General features: G+C 59.4%; 1 protein-coding gene across 1 annotated transcript; it reads left to right on the forward strand.

Moving 5' to 3' along the window:
- The first annotated feature begins 1,862 nt into the window (after positions 1–1,862).
- Positions 1,863–25,459, forward strand: LINGO3 (leucine rich repeat and Ig domain containing 3). The gene is made up of 2 exons (XM_074384832.1): positions 1,863–1,961; positions 20,244–25,459. The coding sequence occupies exon 2, from the start codon at positions 20,290–20,292 to the stop codon at positions 22,066–22,068; it is 1,779 nt and encodes a 592-aa protein (XP_074240933.1). The 5' UTR covers positions 1,863–1,961; positions 20,244–20,289; the 3' UTR covers positions 22,069–25,459.

The following is a 25,459-nucleotide window of genomic DNA, read 5'->3' on the forward strand; positions in this document are numbered from 1 at the left end:
CCAGCCTGGCCAACTTGGCGAAACCCTGTCTCTACTAAAAATACAAAAATTAGCCGGGCATGGTGGTGCGCGCCTGTAATCCCAGCTCCTCGGGAGGCTGAGGCAGGAGAATCGCTTGAACCCAGGAGGCGGAGGTTGCAGTGAGCGGAGATCGCGCCATTGCACTCCAGCCTGGGGAACAAGAGTGAAACTCCGTCTCAAAAAAAAACAAAAACAAGGTAAAAAGCTTTCTTTTTTTTTTTTTTTTTTTTTTTTGAGACGGAGTTTTTTTGCTCTTGTTACCCAGGCTGGAGTGCAATGGCGCGATCTCAGCTCACCGCAACCTCTGCCTCCTGGGTTCAGGCGATTCTCCTGCCTCAGCCTCCTGAGTAGCTGGGATTACAGGCAAGCGCCACCATGCCCAGCTACTTTTTTTGTGTGTTTTTAGTAGAGACGGGGTTTCACCATGTTGACCAGGATGGTCTCGATCTCTCGACCTCGTGATCCACCCGCCTCAGCCTCCCAAAGTGCTGGGATTACAGGCGTGAGCCACCGCGCCCGGCTAAAAGCTTTCTTTCCACAAGCACTCACGGCACACTTAGCGTGCGCAGTTCCATGTGCCGGGTGGAAGCCCCGCTGGGGAACAAGCCCCATCCACACACTGAGAGGCTCCAAACTGCTCCACGGAAGGACGGAGGGAAAGGCCGTCCAAGCTGAGCACAGGAAGTCCAGGGCCTGGGCCTGGAGGGGACAGAGCCGGGGAAGGAGTAAGTGAGGCGGCCAGAGTGCAGGCGGCCGGGCGCGGAGGGTCACACCTGTAATCACAGCCCTTTGGGAGGCCAAGATGGGCGAATCACAAGGTCAGGAGTTCAAGACCAGGTTGGCCAATATAGTGAAACCCTGTCTCTACTAAAAATACAAAAAATTAGCCAGGTCTGGTTGTGGGCACCTGTAATCCCAGCTACTCAGGAGGCTGAGACAGGAGAATCGCTTGAACCCGAGAGGCAGAGGTTGCAGTGAGCCGAGATGGTGCCCCCACAATGAAGCCTGGGCGACAGAGCAAGATTCCATCTCAAAAAAAAGACAGAGGCCGGGTGTGGTGGCTCAAGCCTGTAATCCCAGCACTTTGGGAGGCCGAGGCGGGTGGATCACAAAGTCAAGAGATCGAGACCATCCTGGTCAACATGGTGAAATCCCGTCTCTACTGAAAATACAAAACATTAGCTGGGCATGGTGGCGCGTGCCTGTAATCCCAGCTACTCGGGAGGCTGAGGCAGGAGAATTGCCTGAACCCAGGAGGCGGAGGTTGCTGTGAGCCGAGATCGCGCCATTGCACTCCAGCCTGGGTAACAAGAGCGAAACTCCCTCTCAAAAAAAAAAAAAAAAAAAAAAAAAGAGCAAGATTCCATCTCAAAAATAATAATTTTTTAAAAAGCCAGCATAGGTGGAGAGCAGACGGGACCCTCGCGGCAAAAGGGAGCCATGGCAGGCTCTGGAGCCCAGCGGCTGAGCTTCCTCTGAGGCCACAGAAGCAACGGACCCGGAGGGCTGGGGCAGAGGCGGCGATGGCAGCTTCCAGAAGGTTCTACGCGGAGCAACCTGCTGCACTCGGGGCACCCCTTCCTTTCTCGCACCCAGGCCGTGGGGAGGGGGGTCCTCGGACTCAAGCCACGCGGGGTGCGCACGGAGGCGCCACGCACCCGCCCTCCCGACGCCCCCCGCACCTGCGCCCACGTGGACTCGCACACCTGCGGCCCCAGCCGCCGCGCACGCGGTCCCGTGCAGCCCCCGCGCGCTCCCGCCAGGCGCGCCGAGGAGACGGGCGGGCGGGTGCGCGCGGCGGCGGCGCGCACGGCGGAGCCCGGGAGGCGGCGGCGGCGGCGGCGGCGGCGGCGGCGGCGGCGGCGGCGGCGGCTGCTCGTGTCGGCTCCGGGCGGCCCCCGCGCCGCAGCCCGCGCCGTGTCCGCGGCGGAGCCGCCCAGGTGAGTGGCTGCGCCGGGCCCGGCGTGGGGAGCGCCCACAGGCCTGGGGACCCCGCACCCCGCACCCCGCGCCCAGAGCCCCCAGCCCGCGACCCCGTCTTCAGTCGGGGGAAATTGCCCTGCGCACCCCTCCCGGGCGATCGCTCCTTGCCAGGCCCCCCACGCTCCCGCTGGAAACTTTGGGGGCAAACTCCCCACCCTGGGGTCCCCCCGCCCCTTCCCTGGGGCTCCGAGGAGCGGCGAACCGGGTGGGCATCTTCCCCGGCAGTGGGGACGCCTGGGAGGAGGATGCGCTCCTCTCCAGGAGGAGATGAAGGGGGGGACCGGCTGGGTCTGGGGTGTGGGGAACGGGCCGGATAGAGCCCGCAGCCGGGTCTGGTCCAGCCTGGGGGTGCGAAGCAGGAAGACGCACAGGGTGTCTGGGGTCCACACCGGAGCCTGCTCCATCCCTGGAGCTGGCGGCCCGGCCTGGCGGGGAGGGATCTGGGGGTACAGGGCTGAGTCCCCTGCTCTGGGGGCCTGCGTCTCAACAGCACCAGGGATGGGAGGGGCTTCTCTCTGACCTCCCGGGCCTCTGGGGCCTGGCCAGGGGAGGCCCTGAGCCCCATTCAACAAGTTTGGGGGAGCAGCACCCTGCGTCTTGGTCGAGGCTCAAGAAAAGCCCGGGTCCCTGCGCTGGAGACCCCCTTCTAGTCAGGTTTCTCAGCATGTGCCTCGGGCACTAACGGGGCTGGTATCCCACACCCCCGCCCCAGATCCGAGGAGTCGGAACTTCCGAGGCGATGGGCCCCAGAACCTGCGCGGTAGCAGGCGGTCCCTGGCGAGCGCATGGACGCACAGTGAGGCTGCAGCACCTCTCCCTCCGGCGGGGGTGGGGAGCGACCGTCTGGTGCGCGGTGGTATTCGGTGGTATTCGCAGAGGGACGATCTGGGGCTTGGCTCGGGGGAACCTCGGGGAGGACAGAGCTGTGAGTACCAGAGCAACCCAGGAGGGCTCCCTGGAAGTGGTGTGGAGAGGATGGAAAAGGTGTGATGTGTGAGTGGCCAGGTGGAGGATGCAGGCTGAAACAGGTTCAGAGAGGGTGGCACTGGCGTTATGAGGAGGCTGGCGCCCGGGGGGCTGCCAGGGCATCTTACTCTGGCTCTTCTCTGAGCCAAAGCAGCAGCCATCATCGGAAACAGGGTCTGGGTGGGAAGGGCCCACCGGCTTCCCCTGTCGGCCCAGCTCCTACGTCCACCTGGATCATGTGCGGTGGCAGGAAGGGGTCCGCTGGGCAGTGGGACGGGGGCTTACCGGGCTTCAACTCGGCCTTCCCCGCCCTGACTGGTCTCCACTGGTGACTTCCAGCAAATGATCCTCTCCCTCCGATTCACCCCACGCGGAATTAAATGAGATGCTGCCCACCTCCACTCCGGCTCGGGGTGCCGCCATTAAACAGATGCTTAAGTCACGACGGTCACAGCAGCAGCCCTGCCCAGCCCCCCCTCAGCCTCTGTGCTCCCCTCCGTCCGGTGCAGGAGGCCACTGCCGTCCACCCCCAGGGTACGAGGGACCTGCAGGTCCCATGCTGAGTGGGAACAGAGGCGGTTTGATGTCTCTTCCCACAGTGCTGTCATTCCCGGGCGCCCCTGAGTCACCACCTAGTCACCAGGTAGAGAGCCTCTTGAAGAACTCCGAGAGCAACATTTGCCCCCGGTGGGCCTCCCTGGAGCCGCCCACCACCTCATGTCAATCCCGGGCCTCCAAAGAGTGCCCTCCACCCTCCAGGAGGGAGCTGGGATTTTGTGGGTAGAAGCTGGTGTCAGATTCAGGTTCTAGCTAAGTGATGCGGTGATCTGGGGCCCACTCTGACCCTCAGTCTCCTTGTCTTCAAAATGAACTTTATTATTTTCCCTCTCAGGGCTGGGCTAGTGGGTAAAGTGGCCGGTGTAGACAGTGGATGCTCCAAAACTGGTTCCAAATCTAGGGGTCCCTCCTGCAGAGGGCAGTCCATGGCCGGTGTTCTGGCTGGGAAGGAAAGTGGGTCGGGAGGCCCCCAGCCCCTCGAAGGGATGACAGGGACTAACAGCAGATGGAAGCTAATTAAGGCTTAATGAGTTGTCATGGATGAAGCCCCGGGAGGGCCTGGATCTAGGACAGAGGATGCAGGGTCCTGGGGGGCCAGCGGCCTGTCCCCAAAAGCAGACCTTGCAGGGCAGCGTGCTGTGAGGGGCTGGACCCCTCTTCCCATATCTGTCTTAGAAGCTCAAATGGGGGTCGGTTCCAGACCACACTCCCCTTACTCCCAGCGCCCCAGTTGTGGTGGGGGGCAGAGGGAGCGGGGATGGAGGTCGCTGTGGGCCGGGGTACGGAGGGGGCCGCTATCACGCCTCTCACCCCGGCCCGCTCTGGGTTCGGCCAGCCTCCGGGAGGGCCTTTCCCAAGGGAGACGTCCGCATCCCTGCCCTGGGCACGGACTGGAGGGAAGATGGGTTGGAGGTAACCTTGCAAGAGGGCGGAGGGGAACAGCAAAGAAAAGAGGCGATGGCTTGGCTGGGAGCCGAGGCGGGGAGCTGCCCACCAGGCACCTAGCGGGCAGGGCCGCCCCTGTTCCAGGGAGGGACCCCACCACTCCCAGCCACACTCTGCCTCTTCCTTGGGCGAAGAGCTTCCTGGACAGTGAGTCCAGGCTCTAAGGTCAGCTGGGGACACAGGAAAGAGGGGCCGCCCTTTCCCAGGTCCTGCCATGGGGGACAGTTTTCGGGGGTGCCCAAGGCCAGTGCCTGCACTGAGGCTGATGGAGGTGGCAGACCCCACGGAGAGGCCAGTGGCCCTCGCCTTCTGCACCCCAGAAGCCAGGTGCGAGGCCTCGGGAGACCTCCCTCTTCAAGACTGCAGTGACCCGGTATGAGTCCTGGCTGAGAACCACACATTTATTAACAGACTCCCTGAAGGCCGGAGTCCAAAATGGGCCTCACTGGCATAAAACCAGAGCATGAGGCCGGGTGCGGTGGCTCACACCTGTAATCCCAGCTCTTTGGGAGGTCGAGGCGGGCGGATCATGAGGTCAGGAGTTCGAGACCAGCCTGACCAACATGATGAAACCCCATCTCTACTAAAAAAAAAAAAAAAAAAAAAAATACAAAAATACAAAAATTAGCTGGGCATGGCAGCTCTCGCCTGTAATTCGAGCACTTTGGGCAGCCAAGGCAGAGGATCACCTGAGGTCAGGAGTTCGAGACCAGTCTGGCCAAACTGGCAAAACCCCGTATATACTAAAAATACAAAAACTTAGCCAGACGTGGTGGCTCATGCCTGTAATCCCAGCTACTCAGGAGGCTGGGGCAGGAGAATTGCCTGAAACCAGGAGGCAGAAGTTGCAGTGAGCCAAGATCGCGCCACTGCACTCCGGCCTGGGTGACAGAGCCAGACTCTGTCTCAGAAAATAAAATAAAATAAAAATAAAAACAGGACATGGGCAGGGCTGGGCCCTCCTGGGGGCTCCAGGTGAGAGTCTGGTTCCCATCTTTCCCCGCGTCCCTTGGCTCGGGGCCCCTTCCTCCCCCTTCACAGCCTGAGCGCGGCCTCTTCCAGTCTCTCTCCGACTTTCACCCTCCCGCCTCCCCTCCAGAGGACCCCGTGAGGATGTCCGCCTCCCGATGATCCGGGATGATCTCCGGATCTCACAATTCCTACTTAATCCCATCTGCAGAGGCCGTTTTTCCATGTAAGGTGGCTTTATCTGCAGTTCCGGGGATTAGAACGGGCTGGCTGTGGGGAGGCCTCTATTCTGCCAGCCCCCGGCCCCCCTTCCCTGTTTATTTCTCCCCGTACCGTGGCCCGCCCTGTGACAGTCGGCTTTCCTTGTTCGTTCTGTCTCTCACCCGTAGACAGAATGCAGGGATTTGTCTGTTTTGCTCAGTGCTGTTTCTCTTAAAACCAGTGCCTGGCACACAGACATTGCTTTTAAGTGCTTATTGAATGAATTAATGAATGAATTAATGAATGCTTGTTGATGAATGAATGGATGGATGCTTGTTGGATGAATGAATGAGGTAAAGACATAGCCAGGAGCAGACCAGGGCCTGGGACTCGGGGCTCCTGACCCCCGCCGGCACCCAGTGGAGACTTCTCACTGGCTCAGCCCAGGAGGTGACTGGGACCCTGCAGTTCCCTTTTGCGGAAGAGGAAACTGAGGCTCAGAGACTTCAGTGTCTCTGCCCAAGGCGGTCAGCGGCCGATTCAGGTGGGGACCCACATGTTCTTGTCCTGGCTCCGGAGTGGACATTGGCTCGGTGCCTGGTGTTCAGTTCAGCCTCTCCAGCTCTGCGTGTCGGTGACGGGGCGGAGAGGGAGATAATACCATCCCGCTCTCCTGGAGATGGAGGTGCAGCCCAGAGTCAAGACTTTCCAAGGCTTGGGAGAGGGAGGGCGCCACAGGGTCAGACCACGTAGAGCTGGACGCGCCTTCCAACTGCAACCCAGAGCTTGCCATGCTCCCGCTCAGTATCCTCCCGTGGCTCCCTATTGCCCGTGGACGCATGTCGGGACACCTCCCTCGCGGTTCAGTGCCCCGTGTGGTTTGGCCGTTGCTCCTGCCCCACCAAGCTCAGACACGCCCCCCCGCGCCGCCATCATCCCCCCTCGCCTTGCTGTACCCTGCTGACCCCGGCTCCCCATCCCCGTCTCAGCTCAGACAGGGTCTTCCTGGGCCGGTCAAACACAGCCGCAGCCCACAGCAGAGGCCCACAGCTCCCTGCTCGCCCCCCACCCCAGCGCTGTTTGCAGACGATCTGCCCATTCGCTGGGCTGCGTGATTCTCGCCCGTGTGTCCCCCCCGACATGGCGCTCAGGGAGAGATGCCAGTCCCCGGAGGCCACAGACAGCCGACCGCATTGATTGGCAATGTCCAGGACAGGCCTATCCGCAGAGGTGGGAGGCAGACGCGTGGGGGACCCGGCTGGGGAGGGGGTGGCAGTGACTGCTGATGGGGGACGGGGCTTCCTTTTGGGGGTGATGGAATGTTCTGGAACTCGAGGTGCCGGTGGACAATCTGTGCATGTGCTGGAAGGCGCTGAATGGAACAGCTGTAATGGGCTGTGCAGGCGCCGGGCACAGGCTGCCGTGGAAGCTGCCACGCCGCCAGCACCACGCAGCCCACGGCACATGCTGGGGTTCAGGAGGAGGACCGGCCTCCTGGGGTGCGATGGCAGGCGGGCTTCAGCGCGCGGACCACCCCCGCCCGCTCAGGACAGCCCCCCACTCCCGTCCACCTCCACCACCGCCGGCCCTGCCGCCGCCCGGCCCCCCTGCCAAAGGCCTCCGCAGCTGGTCGTGCATGGCAATGAGACTCTGTCCTTGAAACACGCGTCCTCCCTCCGCAGGGGTCGACGCCACGCTCACTCAGACCCCCAAGGCCAGGCGGCAGAGCTCACCGAGACGGCCACCAGGGCAGGGCGTCCTCCGGGGCAGACGAGCGGTCCCGGGCCTGATGGGACGCGCCCCTTGGCAGGGAGGGGAGGCAGGAAGGCTCTCGGTCGCCGACCCCAGCTCCAGCTTCACGCCCGCGGACGGCGGGACGCTGAGCTGAGGAGGTGACGTCACCCGAAGACACAGCTGTTCTCACCTCCGTGGTGTTTAGTAGCAGCTGATGTGCCGTATGCTGATTTCACGGCGTCACCTGCACCAGAGTGTAAGCTGCTTAAGGACAGGGGGCCAGGCACGGTGGCTCACGCCTGTAATCCCAGCACTTTGGGAGGCCGAGGCAGGCGGATCACCTGAGGTCAGTTCGAGACCAGCCTAGCCCACATAGCAAAACCCCGTCTCTACTAAAAATCAAAAAATTAGCTGGGCCTGGTGGCACATGGCCTGTAGTCCCAGCTACTCGGGAGGCTGAGGCAGAATCACTTGAACCCAGGAGGCGGAGGCTGCAGTGAGCTGAGATCATCGTGCCACTGTACTCTGGCCTGTGCAACAGAGCGAGACTCTGTCTCAAAACATAAATAGGCCAGGAGTGGTAGCTCACACCTGTAATCCCAGCACTTTGGGAGGCTGAGGTGGGCGGATCGCTAGAGGTCAGGAGTTCAAGACCAGCCTGACCAATATGGTGAAACCCCGTCTCTACTAAAAATCACAAAATTAGCTGGGTGTGGTGGCGCACGGCCTGTAGTCCCAGCTACTCGGGAGGCTGAGGCAGGAGAATCGCTTGAACCCGGGAGGTGGAGGTTACAATGAGCCGAGATCGCGCCATTGCACTCCAGCCTGGGTAACAGAGCAAGACTCCATCTCAGTGAATAAATAAATAAAGGACAGGGACTTCCTGGACTGTCTTCTCTGATGCATTTCTAGTTTGTGGAAGAGCACCTGGCTCTTCCCCCTCCCCCTCCCCCATCCCCTTCCTCCCCCTCCCCTCCCCTCCCCCCTTCTTCCCCTCCCCCCTCCCCTCCCGTCCCCTTTTTGAGACAGCATCTTGTCCAGCTGGTGGAGCTGGAGTGCAGTGGTGCAATCACTGCGAGTTTCACTGCAGCCTCCACCTCCTGGGCTCAAGCAATCCTCCTGCCTCAGCGTCCCAAGTAGTCGGGCTCACAGGTGTGCCCCGCCAGATCTGGCTAATTTTAACTTTTTTTTTTTTGTGGAGATGGGCTCTGGCTCTGTTGCCCAGGCTGGTCTAGAACTCCTGGGTTCAGCAATCCTGTCCACTCAGCCTCCCAAAGTGCTGGGATGGCAGGTGTGCGCCTCTGTGCCCAGCAAGCCTGGCACATGAGACGGGTGAATGAAGGAGGGAGGGAAGTGGGATGCATCCTGAGACCTGGCATACTGGAAGTCTTTTTTTTTTTTTTTTTTTTTTTTTTTTGAGACGGAGTTTTGCTCTTGTCACCCAGGCTAGAGTGCAATGGCGCGATCTCGGCTCACTGCAACCTCCGCCTCCTGGGTTCAGGCAATTCTCCTGCCTCAGCCTCCTGAGTAGCTGGGATTACAGGCACACGCCACCACACCCAGCTAATTTTTGTATTTTTAGTAGAGACGGGGTTTCACCATGTTGACCAGGATGGTCTCGATCTCTTGACCTCCTGATCCACCCGCCTCGGCCTCCCGAAGTGCTGGGATTACAGGCTTGAGCCACCGCGCCCGGCCAACCGGAAGTCTTTGATGAACCATCGGGAGTGGCCTGGGCGAATCTCATGTCTCTCTGAGCCTCAGTGTCCCCATGTGGTCCTGCAAGGGGCTTTGAGTGTTTGGGGCCCTGGGATGCTAGAGACACTATTCATGTCTGGAGGGCTTGACGGGGAATCGGCAGGCACACCTCGGGGCCCCTGTGGGCAACAAGGACCCCAACCCCCACACTGACCACAGCCGCAGTCCAGGAAGGCGGCATCCAGGGCCAGGGCTGAGGAAACTCAGGTGCAGGCTGGCCCTGGGGGCTCCCCGGCTTCCATTCATGTCTCCTTTGAAGCAATTCTCCTGCCTCAGCGCCCCAAATGGCTGGCACTACAGGTGTATGCCACCACGCCTGGCTACATTTTGTAGTTTTAGGAGAGATGGGGTTCACCATGTTGACCGGGATGGTCTCAATCTCTTGACCTAGTGATCTGCCCACGGCCTTTTTTTTTTTTTTTCCTTGTGAGACAGAGTCTCGCTCTGGCACCCAGACTATAGTGCAGTGGCATGATCTTGGCTCACTGCAACCTCCACTGCCTGGGTTCAAGCAGTTCTCCTGCCTCAGCCTCCCAAGTAGCCGGGACTACAGGCACGTGCCACCACGCCCGGCTAATTTTCTGCATTTTAGTAGAGACTGAGTTTGACCATGTTGGCAGGATGGTCTCCATCTCCTGACCTCGTGATCCATCTGCCTCAGCCTCCCAAAGTGCTGGGATTACAGGCATAAGCCACCACGCCCAGTTTTTTTGTTGTTGTTTTTTGGTTTTTTTTGGGATGGAGTCTGGCTATGTCACCCAGGCTGGAGTGCAGTGGCGAATTCTCAGCTCACCGCAACCTCTGCCTCCCAGGTTCAACCGATTCTCCTGCCTCAGCCTCCTGAGTAGCTGGGAATACAGGCATGGACCACCACCACACCTGGCTAATTTTTTTTTTTTTTCTTTTTGTATTTTTAGTAGAGACGGGGTTTCACCGTGTTGGTCAGGATGATCTCGATCTCCTGACCTCATGATCCACCCGCCTCAGCCTCCCAAAGTGCTGGGATTACAGGCGTGAGCCACCGCGCCCGGCCATCCCTTGCATGACTCTTAAACATCTTCAAGACTGGGCCTGTGCTCAGGGACCCTGATGCTTTTGTGATGGGGCTGCCTGGCAGGTGTGGGAGGAGGAAGCTTTGCTCAGCCTAGGCAGCTCCCAGAGACCTCGCAGCTCAGCCAGGCTGGCACGAGATGGGCAGTGGTCAGGTCCCCTGGGGCATGAGGTCCCCCCGAGCCCTAGCAAAGCCACAGGAGGAACAGGGGGTGTGCAGGTGCGAGGTCGCGTCTTGTAACTGCTTCCTCCCTGCTGTGTGGCTGTGAACGCATTGCTGGCCCTCTCTGGGTCTCCGCCTCCCCGTGTAAACAGGCTGAATCACCCTGGCTTCTCCCGGGGCATGGACTGGATGCCCTCGGTGTGCCAGCGTCCTCTACAGCAAGGACTCTTACTCAGGGAGGTTCTGCCCCGCAGGGGACGCTGGGCCGTGTCCAGGGACGCTTGTGGCTGTCACGACCGGGAAGGGGGTGCTCCTGGCTCGGCATGGGTGGAGGCCAGGATGCTGTCAGCACCCTGCAGTGCCCAGGACAGAGACTCGCCCACACAAGATGTCCTCGGGGCCAAAAAGAGAGGCCTGCATTCATTATTACCAAAAAAAAAAAAACCAGCCACAACCTAATCTGTCCCCTCCTCACCCAAAACACCAAGATAAACTCCCGATGAGGCTGACGGTGTAAACCAGGGGGGTCCCCAGCTCCTGGGACTCACCTTCTCTCTCCCTCCCCACTCAGGGTGTGGATTTCTTTTTATTTATTTATTTTCTTTGAGACGAAGTTTTGCTCTTGTTGCCCAGGCTGGAGCGCAACGGCACGATCTCGGCTCACTGCAACCTCTGCCTCCCAGGTTCAAGTGATCCTCCTGCCTCAGCCTCCTGAGTAGCTGGGATCACAGGCACCCGCCACCACGCCCGGCTAATTTTTGTATTTTTTTTTTTTTTTTTTTTGGAGACGGAGTTTCGCTCTTGTTACCCAGGCTGGAGTGCAATGGCGCGATCTCGGCTCACCGCAACCTCCGCCTCCTGGGTTCAGGCAATTCTCCTGCCTCAGCCTCCTGAGTAGCTGGGATTACAGGCACACGCCACCATGCCCAGCTAATTTTTAGTATTTTTAGTAGAGACGGGGTTTCACCATGTTGACCAGGATGGTCTCGATCTCTTGACCTCGTGATTCACCCGTCTCGGCCTCCCAAAGTGCTGGGATTACAGGCTTGAGCCACCGCGCCCGGCCATAATTTTTGTATTTTTAACAGAGACGGGATTTCACCACGTTGGTCAGGCTGGTCTCAAACTCCTGACGTCAGGTGATCAGCCCACCTCGGCCTCCCAAAGTGTTGCGATTACAGGTGTGAGCCGCCTCGCTCAGCCCTGGCTGTGGATTTCAATGAGTGCAGCCTCCCGGGACCCCAGAGAATCATGGGGGAGTCTGTGGAATCTCTTAACCCGGGAGGGGATCTGAGGCAGGGTGATTCTGCTCCCAGGGGACATTTGGTAAATGTCTGGGGACATCTTTGGATGTCTCGACAGGGGGTGCCCCTGGCATAGAATGGGTGGAGGCCAGGGCCAGTGCTCAGCACCCCGAAGTGTCCAGGATGGCCCCACTCCAGAGAATGACCTGGCCCCGACGTTCACAGAGCCCAGGAGATGCGGGTTTGCGGGGGCTGGCCTGATCCCCCCCCCAACCCTAGTTCCATTCTGCACCGAGGGTACCGCGGCCAGAACAGGAGGAGAGAGGTGAATACTGGGGCAAGCTGGAGGGCTGTTTGGGGTGGGAGACATGGGCCGGCAGTGGGAGGAGGCACGGATCCAGGGAGGACTCCGGCCTGCGGGACAGAAAGGGTGGAGCTGGGCTCACTCTGTCGCCCAGGCTGGAGGGCAGTGGCACAATCTCGGCTCACTGCAACCTCCGATTCCCGGGTTCAAGTGATTCTCCTGCCTCAGCCTCCCAAGGAGCTGGGATCACAGGCAGGCACACGCCGCCACGCCCGGCTAGTTTTTGTATTTTTAATAGAGACGGGATTTTGCCATGTTGGCCAGGCTGATCTCGAACTCCTGACCTCAGGTGATCCGCCTGCCTTGGCCTCCCAAAGTGCTGGGATGACGGGCGTGAGCCGCCGCTCCCAGCCTTAATACATTTTACGTATTAGCCAGGCCTGGTGTTGAACAGCTGCAGTTCCAGTTTCTCCGGAGGCTGAGGCAGGAGGATCGCTTGAGCCTAGGAAGTCCAGGCTGTGGTGACCTCTGATTGAAAGCCACTCACGGCACTCCAGCCTGGGCAACAGAGTGAGACCCTGTCTCAAAGAAAGAAAAAAAAGCAGTGGGGGCTCCTGGCCTTCTAACCCCATCCTACCTACGGCCCAGGGCTCCAGGATGAGGGAACCGACCCAGAAAGGGTCACCCCCTGCTCAGAGCACCCAGCCCTTCGTCACCCAAGAGTTGCAGGAGTTGAGGGGGTTCTCTGACATCTTGAAGACCCCCACAGCCCTCCCCCAAAGAGACACCCCGCTGGAGGAGACCAGAGAGGCCAGTGAGATTCATTGAGGGCGCACAGTGAGGAGATGGGGGTCCTGCAGAGAGAATCGAATGTCCCACCATCCCCTCTCCAGGAACCAGTTCTTCCTCCCAAGTTGGGGGGCACTAGACCCTCAGGGGACATGTCAGAAGCCTCAGTCCAGCTGCCAGATCCCCCCCCACCTCCCCGCAGCACCCTGCGGAGGAAGTGATGGGGCTAGGCTGTTGTGGAGGGAGGTAGGGTTGAAAAACTAGGTCACAGCTTGAGTGGCCCCTGCTGGGCGAGAGGGATCAGCTGTCCTCTTATCCCAGGAGTAATTATAGAGCCAGAGCTTGCAGGGCGCCCCGCAGGGCTCTTGTGCCTGTGCCGTGACAGCCGAGGTCCAGAGAGGGTAGGTTTCTCCGAGGAGGTCACACAGCGCATCCGGACTGAGGCCTCCCGCTGGCACCTCCGCCACTGGATCAGTGTGGCTGTGACCGAGTCATTCCTGACCTATCATCTTCCCAGGAAACTTCCTGATTTCGCCCTTATCTGTGCTCTGTGGGAAGTGCTTTTAAAAAAATTCTTGGCCAGGCGCAGCGGCTCACGCCTGTCATCCCAGCACTCTGGGAGGCCGAGGCAGGTGGATCACCTGAGGTCAGTAGTTCGAGACCAGCCTGACCAATATGGTGAAACCCCGCCTCTACTAAATGTATGAAAAATTAGCTGAGGCCGGGCGCGATGGCTCAAGCTTGTAATCCCAGCACTTTGGGAGGCCGAGGCGGGTGGATCACGAGGTCGAGAGATCGAGACCATCCTGGTCAACATGGTGAAACCCCGTCTCTACTAAAAATACAAAAAATTAGCTGGGCATGGTGGCACGTGCCTGTAATTCCAGCTACTCAGGAGGCTGAGGCAGAAGAATTGCTTGAACCCAGGAGGCGGAGGTTGCAGTGAGCCGAGATCGCGCCATTGCACTCCAGCCTGGGTAACAAGAGTGAAACTCCATCTCAAAAAAAAAAAGAAAAATTAGCTGAATGTGGTGGCGGGCGCCTGTAGTCCCAGCTACTCGGGAGGCTGAGGCAGGAGAATCACTTGAACCCAGGAGGCGGAGGCTGCAGTGAGCAGCAATCACACCATTGCACCCCAGCCTGGGAAAAAGAGCCAAAAAAAAAAAAAAAATTGGCACAGTAGCTCATGCCTATATTCCCAGCACTTTGGGAGGCTAAGGCACGTGAATTGCTTGACCCCAGGAGTTCGAGACCAGCTTGGGCAAGAAGAGAGTGAGACCCTATCTCCACAAAAAAAGAAAAAAAAGAAAAAATTCACCGGATGTGTTAGTGCATGCCTATAATCCCAGCAGTTTGGGAGGCTGAGGTGAGAGGGTCACTTGAGCCGGGGAGGTGGAGGCTGCAGTGAGCCGAGATCACACCGCTGCTCTCCAGCCTGGGCAACAGAGCAAGACCCTGTCTATAAATAAATAGGTATTTCCAACTTAAAAAGAAACCTCTAATTTAGAAAATGGGGCTGAGGCGCGGTGGCTCACGCCTGTAATCTCAGCACTTTAGGAGGCCAAGGCGGGCGGACCACTTGAGGTCAGGAGTTCGAGACCAGCCTGGCCAACATGGTGAAACCCCGTCTCCACTGAAAATACAAAAAATTAGCTGGGTGTGGTGGCGCGTGCCTGTAATCCCAGCTACTCAGGAGGCTGAGGCAGGAGAATTGCTTGAACCTTGAAGGCAAATGCCTCCCAGAAGCTCATGCCACTCCTGCCTGGGCGACAGAGCAAGACCCTGGCTCAGAACACAAACCAGCCTGGTGAGGCGGATCCCCTGAGCAGCCTGACGAACATGGTGAAACCTGGTCTCTACTGAAAATACAGAAACTAGCTGTGCGTGGTGGCGGGCACCCGTAATACCCACCCAGCTAGTTTTCTCCTCTCCTGAGACAGGAGAATCGCTTGAACCCAGGAGATGGAGGTTGTGGTGAGTTGAGATCGCACCATTGCACTCCAGCCTGGGTAACAAGAGCGAAACTCCATCTCAAAAAGAAAAAAAAGGCCAGGCATGGTGGTTCACATCTATAATCCCAGCACTTTGGGAGGCTGAGGCGGGCAGATCATGAGGTCAGGAGATGGAGACCATCCTGGACAACATGGTGAAAGCCCGTCTCTACCAAATCTACAAAAATAAGCCAGGCATTGTGGCAGGCACCTGTCATCCCAGCCCCTCGGGAGGTTGAGACAGGAGAATCACTTGAACCCGGGAGGCGGAGGTTGCAATGAGCTGAGATCACGCCACTGCACTCCAGCCTGGGCGACAGAGCAAGACTCTGTCTTAAAAAAAAAAAAAAAAAAAAAAAAAAACAGGAGGCCGGGCGCGGTGGCTCTAGCCTGTAATCCCAGCACTTTGGGAGGCCAAGGCGGGTGGATCACAAGGTCAAGAGATCGAGACCATCCTGGTCAACATGGTGAAACCCCGTCTCTACTAAAAATACAAAAAAAATTAGCTGGGCATGGTGGTGCGTGCCTGTAATCCAAGCTACTCAGGAGGCTGAGGCAGGAGAATTGCCTGAACCCAGGAGGCGGAGGTTGCGGTGAGCCGAGATCGCGCCATTGCACTCCAGCCTGGGTAACAAGAGCGAAACTCCGTCTCAAAAAAAAAAAAAAAAAAAAACAGGAGAGGAGGGAGGGTGCCTGCCCAGAACCGGGGCGACAGAGTAGCATGGGGTTCTGCGCTGAGAGGCAAGGGCCTGCACTGTTTGGATGACGCCAGGGTCAGGTGAGGGCAGGTTCCTGCATGGTCTTGATGCCAACAGACGGATGTTTCTTGCCTGAGAGCTGGGGGAAGGTTTTCTTTTCTTTTCTTTCTTTCTTTCTTTCTTTCTTTTTAAGATGGGGTATCACCATGATGGCCAGGCTGGTCTTGAACTCCTGACCTCAGGTGATCCACCCACCTTGGCCTCCCAAAGTGCTAGGATTACAGGCATGAGCCACTGCGCCCGGCCTTTCTTCTTTTTCTAAGACAGGATCTTGAGGCCAGGCACAATGGCTCACACCTGAAATCCCAGAACGCTAGAGGCCGAGGTGGGCGGATCATTTGAAGTCAAGAGTTCGAGCCCAACCTGGCCAACATGGTGAAACCCTGTCACCATTAAAAATACAAAAATTATTCAGGTGTGGTGGCAGGCCCCTGTAACCCCAGCTACTCGGGAGGCTGAGGCAGGAGAATCGCTTGAATCCGGGAGGTGGAGGCTGCAGTGATCGCACTCCGGCACTCCAGCCTGGGCAACACAGTGAAAGTCTCCAAAAAAAAGAACAAAAAGACAGGGTCTCGCTCTGTTGCCCAAGCTGGAGTGCAGTGGCACGGTCTCAGCTCACTGCATCCTCCACCTCGCGGGCTGCAGCGAACCTCCCCGCTCGGCCTCCCAAAGTGCTAGGATTACAGGCGTGAGCCGCTGCGCCCAGCCTGTAGGCAGGTTTGCAGCGGTGGTTTTGGAAACGCTGTGGAGAGGACAGTAAGCGGGGAGGTAGGAGGTGGAGGGGGGCGGGTAAAAGGGCCGTCACCGCCCTAGGGCTCTCGTAAGTGTGCTGTCACGGGGTGGGGGAGCAGCGGCAGCTCGGAAGAGAATGACCCAGAAAATCAGTGCCGGGAGGGAGCCCGCTGGGAGGGAAGGATTGCCTTCCCGGCGAAACACCCAGGTCAGGATTAAAGGTGATTTCTGTGGTGGGGCTCATGCCCCCCACCTCACTCCCTCCCTTCCTCGAGTTCCCCAGGGGCCCCACACTGGGGTGGGGGGACCGAGGTCTCCAGGAGACCAGGGGCTCCTCTGGGTCCTCTCGGTGGGACCCAGACAGCTTCCTTCCCGCCACGCTCCATGCTGTTCCATGCGGCCTGTGAATTCCCAGTTTTGGCATCTGTCCCCGTGCGTACGCGTCCACCCAAATCCAGAATTCAGTTTGGCGTTTGCCTTGATTTTGCCGTGAATAGGATCACACCATATGGTCTTGTTTGGCAACCTTGATTTTTCTCCGCCTGTGAAACCGTCTCCTCCACCTTTCCCGCTGGGCGCGTATCTTTCAGCATTTCATAATAATCGTGGATAGTGGGTTGTTTTTTTTTTTTTTTTTTTTTTTTTTGAGACAGAGTCTCGCTCTGTCACCCAAGCTGGAGTGCAATGGCACGATCTCAGCTCACCGCAACCTCCGCCTCCCGGGTTCCAGCGATTCTCCTGCCTCAGCCTCCCAAGTGGCTGGGACTGCAGGCGTGTGGGCTAATTTTTCTATTTTTAGTAGAGTCGGGGCTTTGCCACATTGGCCAGGCTGCTCTGGAATGCCTGACCTCACGTGATCCACCCGCCTGGGGCTCCCAAAGCGCTGGGAAAACAGGCCTGAGCCACCGCGCCCGGCGGGAGGAATTTCTCTCACCGTCCTGGAGTCTGGAAGTCCAAGCTCAGGCAGGTCCACGCTTCATTTGGGGGCTTTCAGGGAGACCCCTTCTGACCCATTCAGCTTCTGGTGGTACCCGGCCATCCCTGGTGTCACTTGACCTGTGGAGGAATCACTCCAGTCTGCCTGGGTTGTCACCGGGCCTTTGCCTGGGTCTCTGTGTCCAGATTTCCCTCTGATAAGGACGCCAGCCACGGAATCAGGGCTCCCCCGCTCCCTCGTGACCTCCTCTTAATGAATTACAGCCGAAAAATACAAACTCTGTCCTCACTTAATGGATGATGCCTCCTGGGGCCGCGCGTCTGTGCGCTCTGGAAGGCACTGGGAAGGCAGGAGCTGCCTTCCTAGATATTTAGCAGATGAGGATCGACGGCCAATGGGAACAGTGAGGAGACGCGAAGCCTGGCTTGGGCCAAGGGGCCTGGGGGGATGCCTGAGGGGACTCAGCTGCTGAGATGCCAAAAATAGCCGGCTGGCAGGCGGGGACTTGGCCAAACAGAAGAGGCTGGCAATGCCGCCGGGTAGCTCCGGCTCCGTCCTCCCGCTCCCTCCAACCCCACCTCCACCTCCCGCCCCAGCCCCCAGAATCTGGGCTGTAGCCAAAGAATCGATGGAGGTACAGCAGGCTCCCAGGAGAGATGGAAGCAGCCCAGAAGACGCAGCCACCGGGACCCACGGAGCGTTGGCGCCTGCTCCTCTCAGCCACCATGGCTCCACGCCATCTGCCCCCTACCCAGAGGTCCCTCGTAACCCAGCTCCCTGCCCCACTCCACTCTCTCCCTTAGCTCCACCAGATGACCACTGTACCCCAGGGCCTTTGCACTGGCCGTTCCCCCAGCCCCAAACCCTTCCTCCAGAAAAACCAGGGGCTCTTTTTTTTTTTTTTTTTTTTTTTGGAGACTGAGTCTCCCTCTGTCGCCCAGGCTGGAGTGCAGTGGCACGATCTCGGCTCACTGCAACCTCCGCCTCCTGAGTTCAAGCGATTCTCCTGCCTCAGCCTCCCAAGTAGCTGGGACTACATAGGCGTGCATCACCACGTCCAGCTCATTTCTGTATTTTTGGTACAGACGAGGTTTCACCATGTTGGCCAGGCTGATCTTGATCTCCTGACCTCTTGATCCGCCCACCTCAGCCTCCCAAAGTGCTGGGATTACAGGTGTGAGTCACCAAGCCAAGCCTTTTTTTCCTTTTTTTTTTTTTTTTGAGACAGAGTCTTACTGTGTCTCCCAGGGGCTGGAGTGCAGTGGCGCAATTCAACTCCTGTGGTCGAGCAATCCCCCCACCCCAGACTCCCCAGTAGTTAGCACTATGGCGCACACCGCCACACCTGGCTAAGTTTTGTATTTTAGCAGAGATGTGGTTTTCTCATGTTGCCCAGGCTGGTCTTGAACTCCTGACCTCAGGTGATCCACCTGCCTCGGCCTCCCAAAATGCTGGGATTACAAGCGTGAGCCACCACACCCGGCCTTGAACGTATCTTTTGTAGGGACACAGTTCCACCCACAACAGGGTCTGAGATCAAATGTCATCTCCCTGTCCTGGACATTTTATAGCAATGGGATCACACAGCAGGGCTCAGTGCATCACACTTGTAATCCCCGCACTTTGGGAGGCCCAGGTGGGTGGATCACCTGAGGTCAGGAGTTTTGAGACCAGCAAGGCCAACAGAGAGAAACCCCACCTCTACTAAAAATACAGAAATTATCCAGGCGTGGTGGTGGGCGCCTGTAGTCCCAGCTACTCGGGAGGCTGAGGCAGGAGAATCGCTTAAACCCCTGGGAGGCGGAGGTCGCCATGAGCCGAGATCGTGCCACTGCACTCCAGACCGGCTGCAGAGCGAGGCTCCATCTCAAAAAAAGAAAGAAAGAAAGAAACAGGATCACACACTGTGTGGCCTTTTGTGTCGGGCGTCTCTCAAGAGCATGGGGTCCTCAAGGTACCTCCCCTCTGTGGCCTGTGTCAGAGCCTTGCTTCCTTCGTCCGAGCCACATTCACGTGTGGATGGCTGCGCTGTGTGGACTCCCCAGCCCCTGGTGCGCCTCCCAGCCTTTCCCACTGTTTGGCTGTGACAGATGCGGCTGTGAATGCTCCCGTGCGGGTACTCTGCGCCCGGTGTGTGCCATTCCCTTGTGTAAAGATAACAAGGAGCAGGCTGGGGGCAGTGTGGCGGCTCACCCCAGTGCTTTGGGAGGCCGGGGCGGGCAGATCACCTGAGGTCAGGAGTTCGAGACCAGCCTGGCCAACATGGTGAAACCCTGTGTATAGTAAAAATACGAAAATTAGCATGGCATGGTGGCGTGTGCCTGTAATCCAGCTACTTAGGAGGCTGAGGGAGGTGAATCTCCTGAATTTGGGAGGTGGAGGTTTCAGTGAGCCACGATGGCACCACTGCACTCCAGCCTAGGTGACAGAGTGAGACTCCATCTCAAAAAAACAAGCAAAAACAAAAACAAAAAACCCAGGAGTGGAATTGCAGCATCACAAGGACTGGAATTTGATCAATACTGCTTTTTTTTTTTTTTTTTTTTTTGAGACAGGGTCTGGCGCCCTCTCCCAGGCTGGAGTGCAGTGCTGTGGTTACAGCTCACTGTGGCCTGGACCCCTGGCTTCAAGCAGTCCTCCCAGCTCAGCCTCCCAAGTAGCTGGAACCACAGGTACAGGCCACCGTGCCTGGGTACATTTTTAAATATTTCACAATTACTTGCAAACCAGCTAATTTTTTTTTAAATTTTTTCCTAGAGACAGGGGCGTCACTGTGTCGCCCAGGCTGGCTTGCAGTGGCACAAGCATAGCTCACTGCAGCCTCAACCTCCTGAGCAGCCCAAGCGATCCTCCTGCCTCAGCCTCCTGAGCAGCTGGGACCACAGGTCTACACCACCACTTGCGTCTAAATCTTTTATTTTTTGGTAGAGATGGGAGTCTCGCTGTGTTCGTGCAGGCTGGTCTCGAACTCTCAAACTCAAGCAACTCTCCCACCTCACCTTCCCAAAACCCTGGGCTTACAGGTGTGAGCCACTGTGCTGGGGCGGGTTAGGGGTGAGGGCTGGGTGCGGAGGCGCCCCGGGAGTGGGGGCGGGGGGCGGTGCCACTGGGTGCTAACGCTGCGCGCTCCCCGCCCGCAGGTGCGCAGGAGGATGGTGGCGCGGCCCTAGGCCCACGCTCCGCACCATGACCTGCTGGCTGTGCGTCCTGAGTCTGCCCCTGCTGCTGCTGCCCGCGGCGCCGCCCCTGGCCGGAGGCTGCCCAGCCCGCTGCGAGTGCACCCCGCAGACCCGCGCCGTGGCCTGTGCGCGCCGCCGCCTGACCGCCGTGCCGGAAGGCATCCCGGCCGAGACGCGCCTGCTGGAGCTCAGCCGCAACCGCATCCGCTGCCTGAACCCGGGCGACCTGGCCGCGCTGCCCGCACTGGAGGAGCTGGACCTGAGCGAGAACGCTATCGCGCACGTGGAGCCCGGCGCCTTCGCCAACCTGCCGCGCCTGCGCGTCCTGCGTCTCCGGGGCAACCAGCTGAAGCTCATCCCGCCCGGGGTCTTCACGCGCCTGGACAACCTCACGCTGCTGGACCTGAGCGAGAACAAGCTGGTGATCCTGCTGGACTACGCGTTCCAGGACCTGCGCAGCCTGCGGCGCCTGGAGGTGGGCGACAACGACCTGGTCTTCATCTCGCGCCGGGCCTTCGCGGGGCTGCTGGCGCTGGAAGAGCTCACGCTGGAGCGCTGCAACCTCACGGCGCTATCCGGGGAGTCGCTGGGCCACCTGCGCGGCCTGGGCGCCCTGCGGCTGCGCCACCTGGCCATCGCAGCCCTGGAGGACCAGAACTTCCGCAGGCTGCCCGGGCTGCTGCACCTGGAGATCGACAACTGGCCGCTGCTGGAGGAGGTGGCGGCGGGCAGCCTGCGGGGCCTGAACCTGAGCTCGCTGTCCGTCACCCACACCAACATCAGCGCCGTGCCGGCCGCCGCCCTGCGCCACCAGGCGCACCTGACCTGCCTCAACCTCTCGCACAACCCCATCAGCACCGTGCCGCGCGGCTCGTTCCGGGACCTGGTCCGCCTGCGCGAGCTGCACCTGGCCGGGGCCCTGCTGGCCGTGGTGGAGCCGCAGGCCTTCCTGGGCCTGCGCCAGATCCGCCTGCTCAACCTGTCCGACAACCTGCTGTCCACGCTGGAGGAGAGCACCTTCCACTCGGTGAACACGCTGGAGACGCTGCGCGTGGACGGGAACCCGCTGGCCTGCGACTGCCGCCTGCTGTGGATCGTGCAGCGGCGCAAGACGCTCAACTTCGACGGGCGGCTGCCGGCCTGCGCCACCCCCGCCGAGGTGCGCGGCGACGCGCTGCGCAAGCTGCCCGACTCGGTGCTGTTCGAGTACTTCGTGTGCCGCAAGCCCAAGATCCGCGAGCGGCGGCTGCAGCGCGTCACGGCGGCCGCGGGCGAGGACGTGCGCTTCCTGTGCCGCGCCGAGGGCGAGCCCGCGCCCAGCGTGGCCTGGGTGACGCCGCAGCACCGCGCGGTGACGGCCGCCAGCGCGGGCCGGGCGCGCGTGCTCCCCGGGGGCACCCTGGAGATCCGGGACGCGCGGCCGCAGGACAGCGGCACCTACACGTGCGTGGCCAGCAACGCGGGCGGCAACGACACCTACTTCGCCACGCTGAGCGTGCGGCCCGAGCCGGCCGCCAACCGGACCCCGGGCGAGGCGCGCAACGAGACGCTGGCGGCCCTGCGCGCGCCGCTGGACCTCACCACCATCCTGGTGTCCACCGCCATGGGCTGCATCACGTTCCTGGGCGTGGTCCTCTTCTGCTTCGTGCTGCTGTTTGTGTGGAGCCGCGGCCGCGGGCAGCACAAGAACAACTTCTCCGTGGAGTACTCGTTCCGCAAGGTGGACGGGCCGGCGGCCGCGGCGGGCCAGGGGGGCGCGCGCAAGTTCAACATGAAGATGATCTGAGGGGCCCCGGGGGCGGGGCGGGGCGGGGCCGGGCCCTCCCCCTCCCCGCGCACCCACCGCGCCGCCCGAGCATCTTCCGGAGGGGGCGGGGCGGCTCCCCCGGCAGAATTTCCCCTTTTTTTGTAGACGCCCGACCGCAGGACTGGGTTTCATCAGCCTGCGTCTTTTTGCAGTTTCTCAAGCGTTTTCTAAAGGTTTCAACCCGTCTTCCTGTCCCTGCTATGGTGGCTGAGCTGGGGGAGGGAGTGCGGGCTGCAAGGATGGGGGGATGGGCTGCCTTCTGCCAACCCGGGACGGCTGGGGGGTGGTCTCAGGCCCGCAGTCCACACCCAGGAGGCACATGGCTTCCGCTCCCCAGCCCTTGGCACGAAGGTCACATGGGGGAGACTGTGGGCACCCAGACCCCAGGGGAGGGTTCATTGTTCACACCTGGGCGTCCTGCACCTCACACGCAGAGACACACTGACACTGGAACACAGCCACACAGGTGAAACACCTCACACCCAGAGACACCCGGAACACAGTCACACAGGTGAAACACACCTCACACCCAGAAACACCCGGAACACAGTCACACAGGTGAAACACACCTCACACCCAGAGACACCCAGAACAGTCACACAGGTGAAACACACCTCACACCCAGAGACACCCGGAACACAGTCACACAGGTGAAACACACCTCACACCCAGAGACACCCAGAACAGTCACACAGGTGAAACACACCTCACACCCAGAGACACCCAGAACAGTCACACAGGTGAAACACACCTCACACCCAGAGACACCCAGAACAGTCACACAGGTGAAACACACCTCACACCCAGAGACACCCAGAACAGTCACACAGGTGAAACACACCTCACACCCAGAACACACAGGTGAAACACACCTCACACCCAGAGACACCGGGAACACAGTAACACAGGTGAAACCTCACACCCAGAGACACTCCCAGAACACAGTCACACAGGTGAAACACACCTCACACCCAGAGACACACCCAGAACACAGTCACACAGGTGAAACACACCTTGCACCCAGCTGATAATAAAACCAGGCCCTGGGCACCAGAGCTGACCACAGGGGCAAGCAGGGCTCTCATGAGAGCACAGCTTACACCTGGGACACAGCTCATGTCTGGGACATGCTCAATTCACACCCAGAACACACACAGCTCACATCTGGGACACGTTCAGCTTACACCCAGAACATGCTCGGCTCACACCTGGGACACATGGCCCACCCCAGGGCCGGCTCAGCTGAGCATCTCCCAGCCGACCTCTGGGCGTGGGCTCAGGTCTTGCTGAGGACCCAGCACACGCGATGGTTCCGGTCAGGGGTCCCCACACCCCGCCCTCTGTCCTCCCCACAGCCCAGCAGGGGTGTCCACAGGGAGGAGCCATCACCGGGTCCCTCCACCTCCCTTCGCTGCCACTTGCTTCCCGGAACAGCAGGCAAGAGGGGGCCACCTTGGCCCCAGCCCAGGAGCATGGGTTCTGGGGTGCTGTGTGTCCCTCTAAATGCGTCTACTGGAGGGACCTCAGACAGGCCCTGAGCGTGGCACCATCATGCCCTGCCCTGCTGACCCAGGACTCAGCTGGGGAACGAGACCAGGGAGCACGGGATTTTCGGGGGGCCCTGCCATGTGCATTGCAGAGGCAGTGAGAAGAACAGGGCTGCAGCAAGGGCGTCACCGTGCAGCGAGGCCTGGACCCCGGTTCTTGGGAGAGGGTGACGGAGGAACCTTGGTCTCTGCACCTGCAGGGGCGGGGCAGATCTAGGACCAAAGCAGGAGTCACAGGCCGACTGCAGCTCAGGTCAGGGAAGAGCTTCCCCCAGTCCACCGCTCTGTCACTCTGCAGGTAGTGAGCTCCCTGTCACGGGGGGTAAGCAAGCAGGAGCTGAGGTTTTGCAGGATTCAGACACCACAGAGGGACCATAGGGACCGTCTGTGACCGGCCTCCCCACAGCTACCTCTTGCCCCTCCCTTCCACATCCGCCAGAGGAGTTAGGACACTGCTGGGGGCAGGTACAGGAACCATTATTAGGCCAAAACCTCAGCCAGAAAGGGCTTGGTCGCCGACCAAGAGGTTAGGACGGACCCTCCAGGACTTTGCAGGAAGGGCTCAAAGGCAGCTCTGCTGCTGCCCAGCTGTGTCATCTCAGCTAGCGACCGAGGACCACCGGGACCATCAGTGTCATCTGTAAGACGGGTCTGAGGGTCAAACCCGCGACCCTGTATTCAGAGGCCAGGCCTGCCGGCGGGCTTGACAGCTACACTTGGGGTCCTGGATCCCTCCAGCCTGCTCTGAGATCAGCCAGAGAGAGACAGAAAGACGGCTGAGCCCTGGAAGCTTTGAGCGAAGGTTTCAGACGGAGCTGGAAGGAGACACCAGATCTCCCTGAGCTGTGGCCGGGAGGGTCCGGGCCGGCCCCAGCAAGGCTCGATGTGAGTGAGGCGTGACGTTCCTGCAACCCCAACCCGCCACCCCTGAATTGGGCAAAAACAGTTTTTTGTGTGTTGTTTGTGTGTGTGTGTGTGTGTTTTTTTTTTTTTTTTTTTTTTTTTTGAGACAGAATCTTGTTCTGCTGCCAGGCTGGAGCGCAGTGGCGCGATCTCAGCTCATGGTAACCTCCGCCTCCCAAGTTCAACTGATCCTCCTCCCTCAGCCTCCCAAGTAGCTGGGATTACAGGTGCGTGCCACCACACGGGCTGTTTTTGTTTTTGTTTTTGAGACGGAGTTTCGCTCTTGTTACCCAGGCTGGAGTGCAATGGCGCGATCTCGGCTCGCCGCAACCTCCGCCTCCTGGGTTCAGGCAATTCTCCTGCCTCAGCCTCCTGAGTAGCTGGGATTACAGGCACGCGCCACCATGCCCAGCTACTTTTATGTGTTTTTAGTAGAGACGGGGTTTCACCATGTTGACCAGGATGGTCTCAATCTCTCGACCTCGTGATCCACCCGCCTTGGCCTCCCAAAGTGCTGGGATTACAGGCTTGAACCACCGCGCCCGGCCCTTGTTTTTTGTATTTTTAGTAGAGACGGGGTCTCACGGTGTTGGCCAGGCTGGTCTCGATCTGTTGATCTCATGATCTGCCCACCTCGGCCTCCCAGAGTGCTGGGATGACAGGCGTGAGACACCGCGCCTGGCCCCAACTATTTTTTTCTTAGCACCTGCCTGACTGGTTACCATGACAACCCCAAGGGCCCCCCCAAAATTGACATCCAAGTGCCTTTAGCCTGTCAAAGACAGGAAGGGGCGTGTTCTCAGCCATGTTAGGGTTCACAGAGCGTCCGTATATTAGGATTTCTCAGCTCCCTGAGCCCCCCACCCCTCATCCTGCTGTATTTGGTCCCAAGTCCAATAAAAATGGAACCGGTTTAATAA

This window comes from Saimiri boliviensis, chromosome 14, assembly GCF_048565385.1.
Source record: "Saimiri boliviensis isolate mSaiBol1 chromosome 14, mSaiBol1.pri, whole genome shotgun sequence".
Taxonomy (NCBI): Eukaryota; Metazoa; Chordata; class Mammalia; order Primates; family Cebidae; genus Saimiri; species Saimiri boliviensis.

Excerpts from the sequence above, each read along its gene's own strand:
- LINGO3 (XM_074384832.1), top strand. The coding sequence starts at position 20,290 with ATGACCTGCTGGCTGTGCGTCCTGAGTCTGCCCCTGCTGCTGCTGCCC.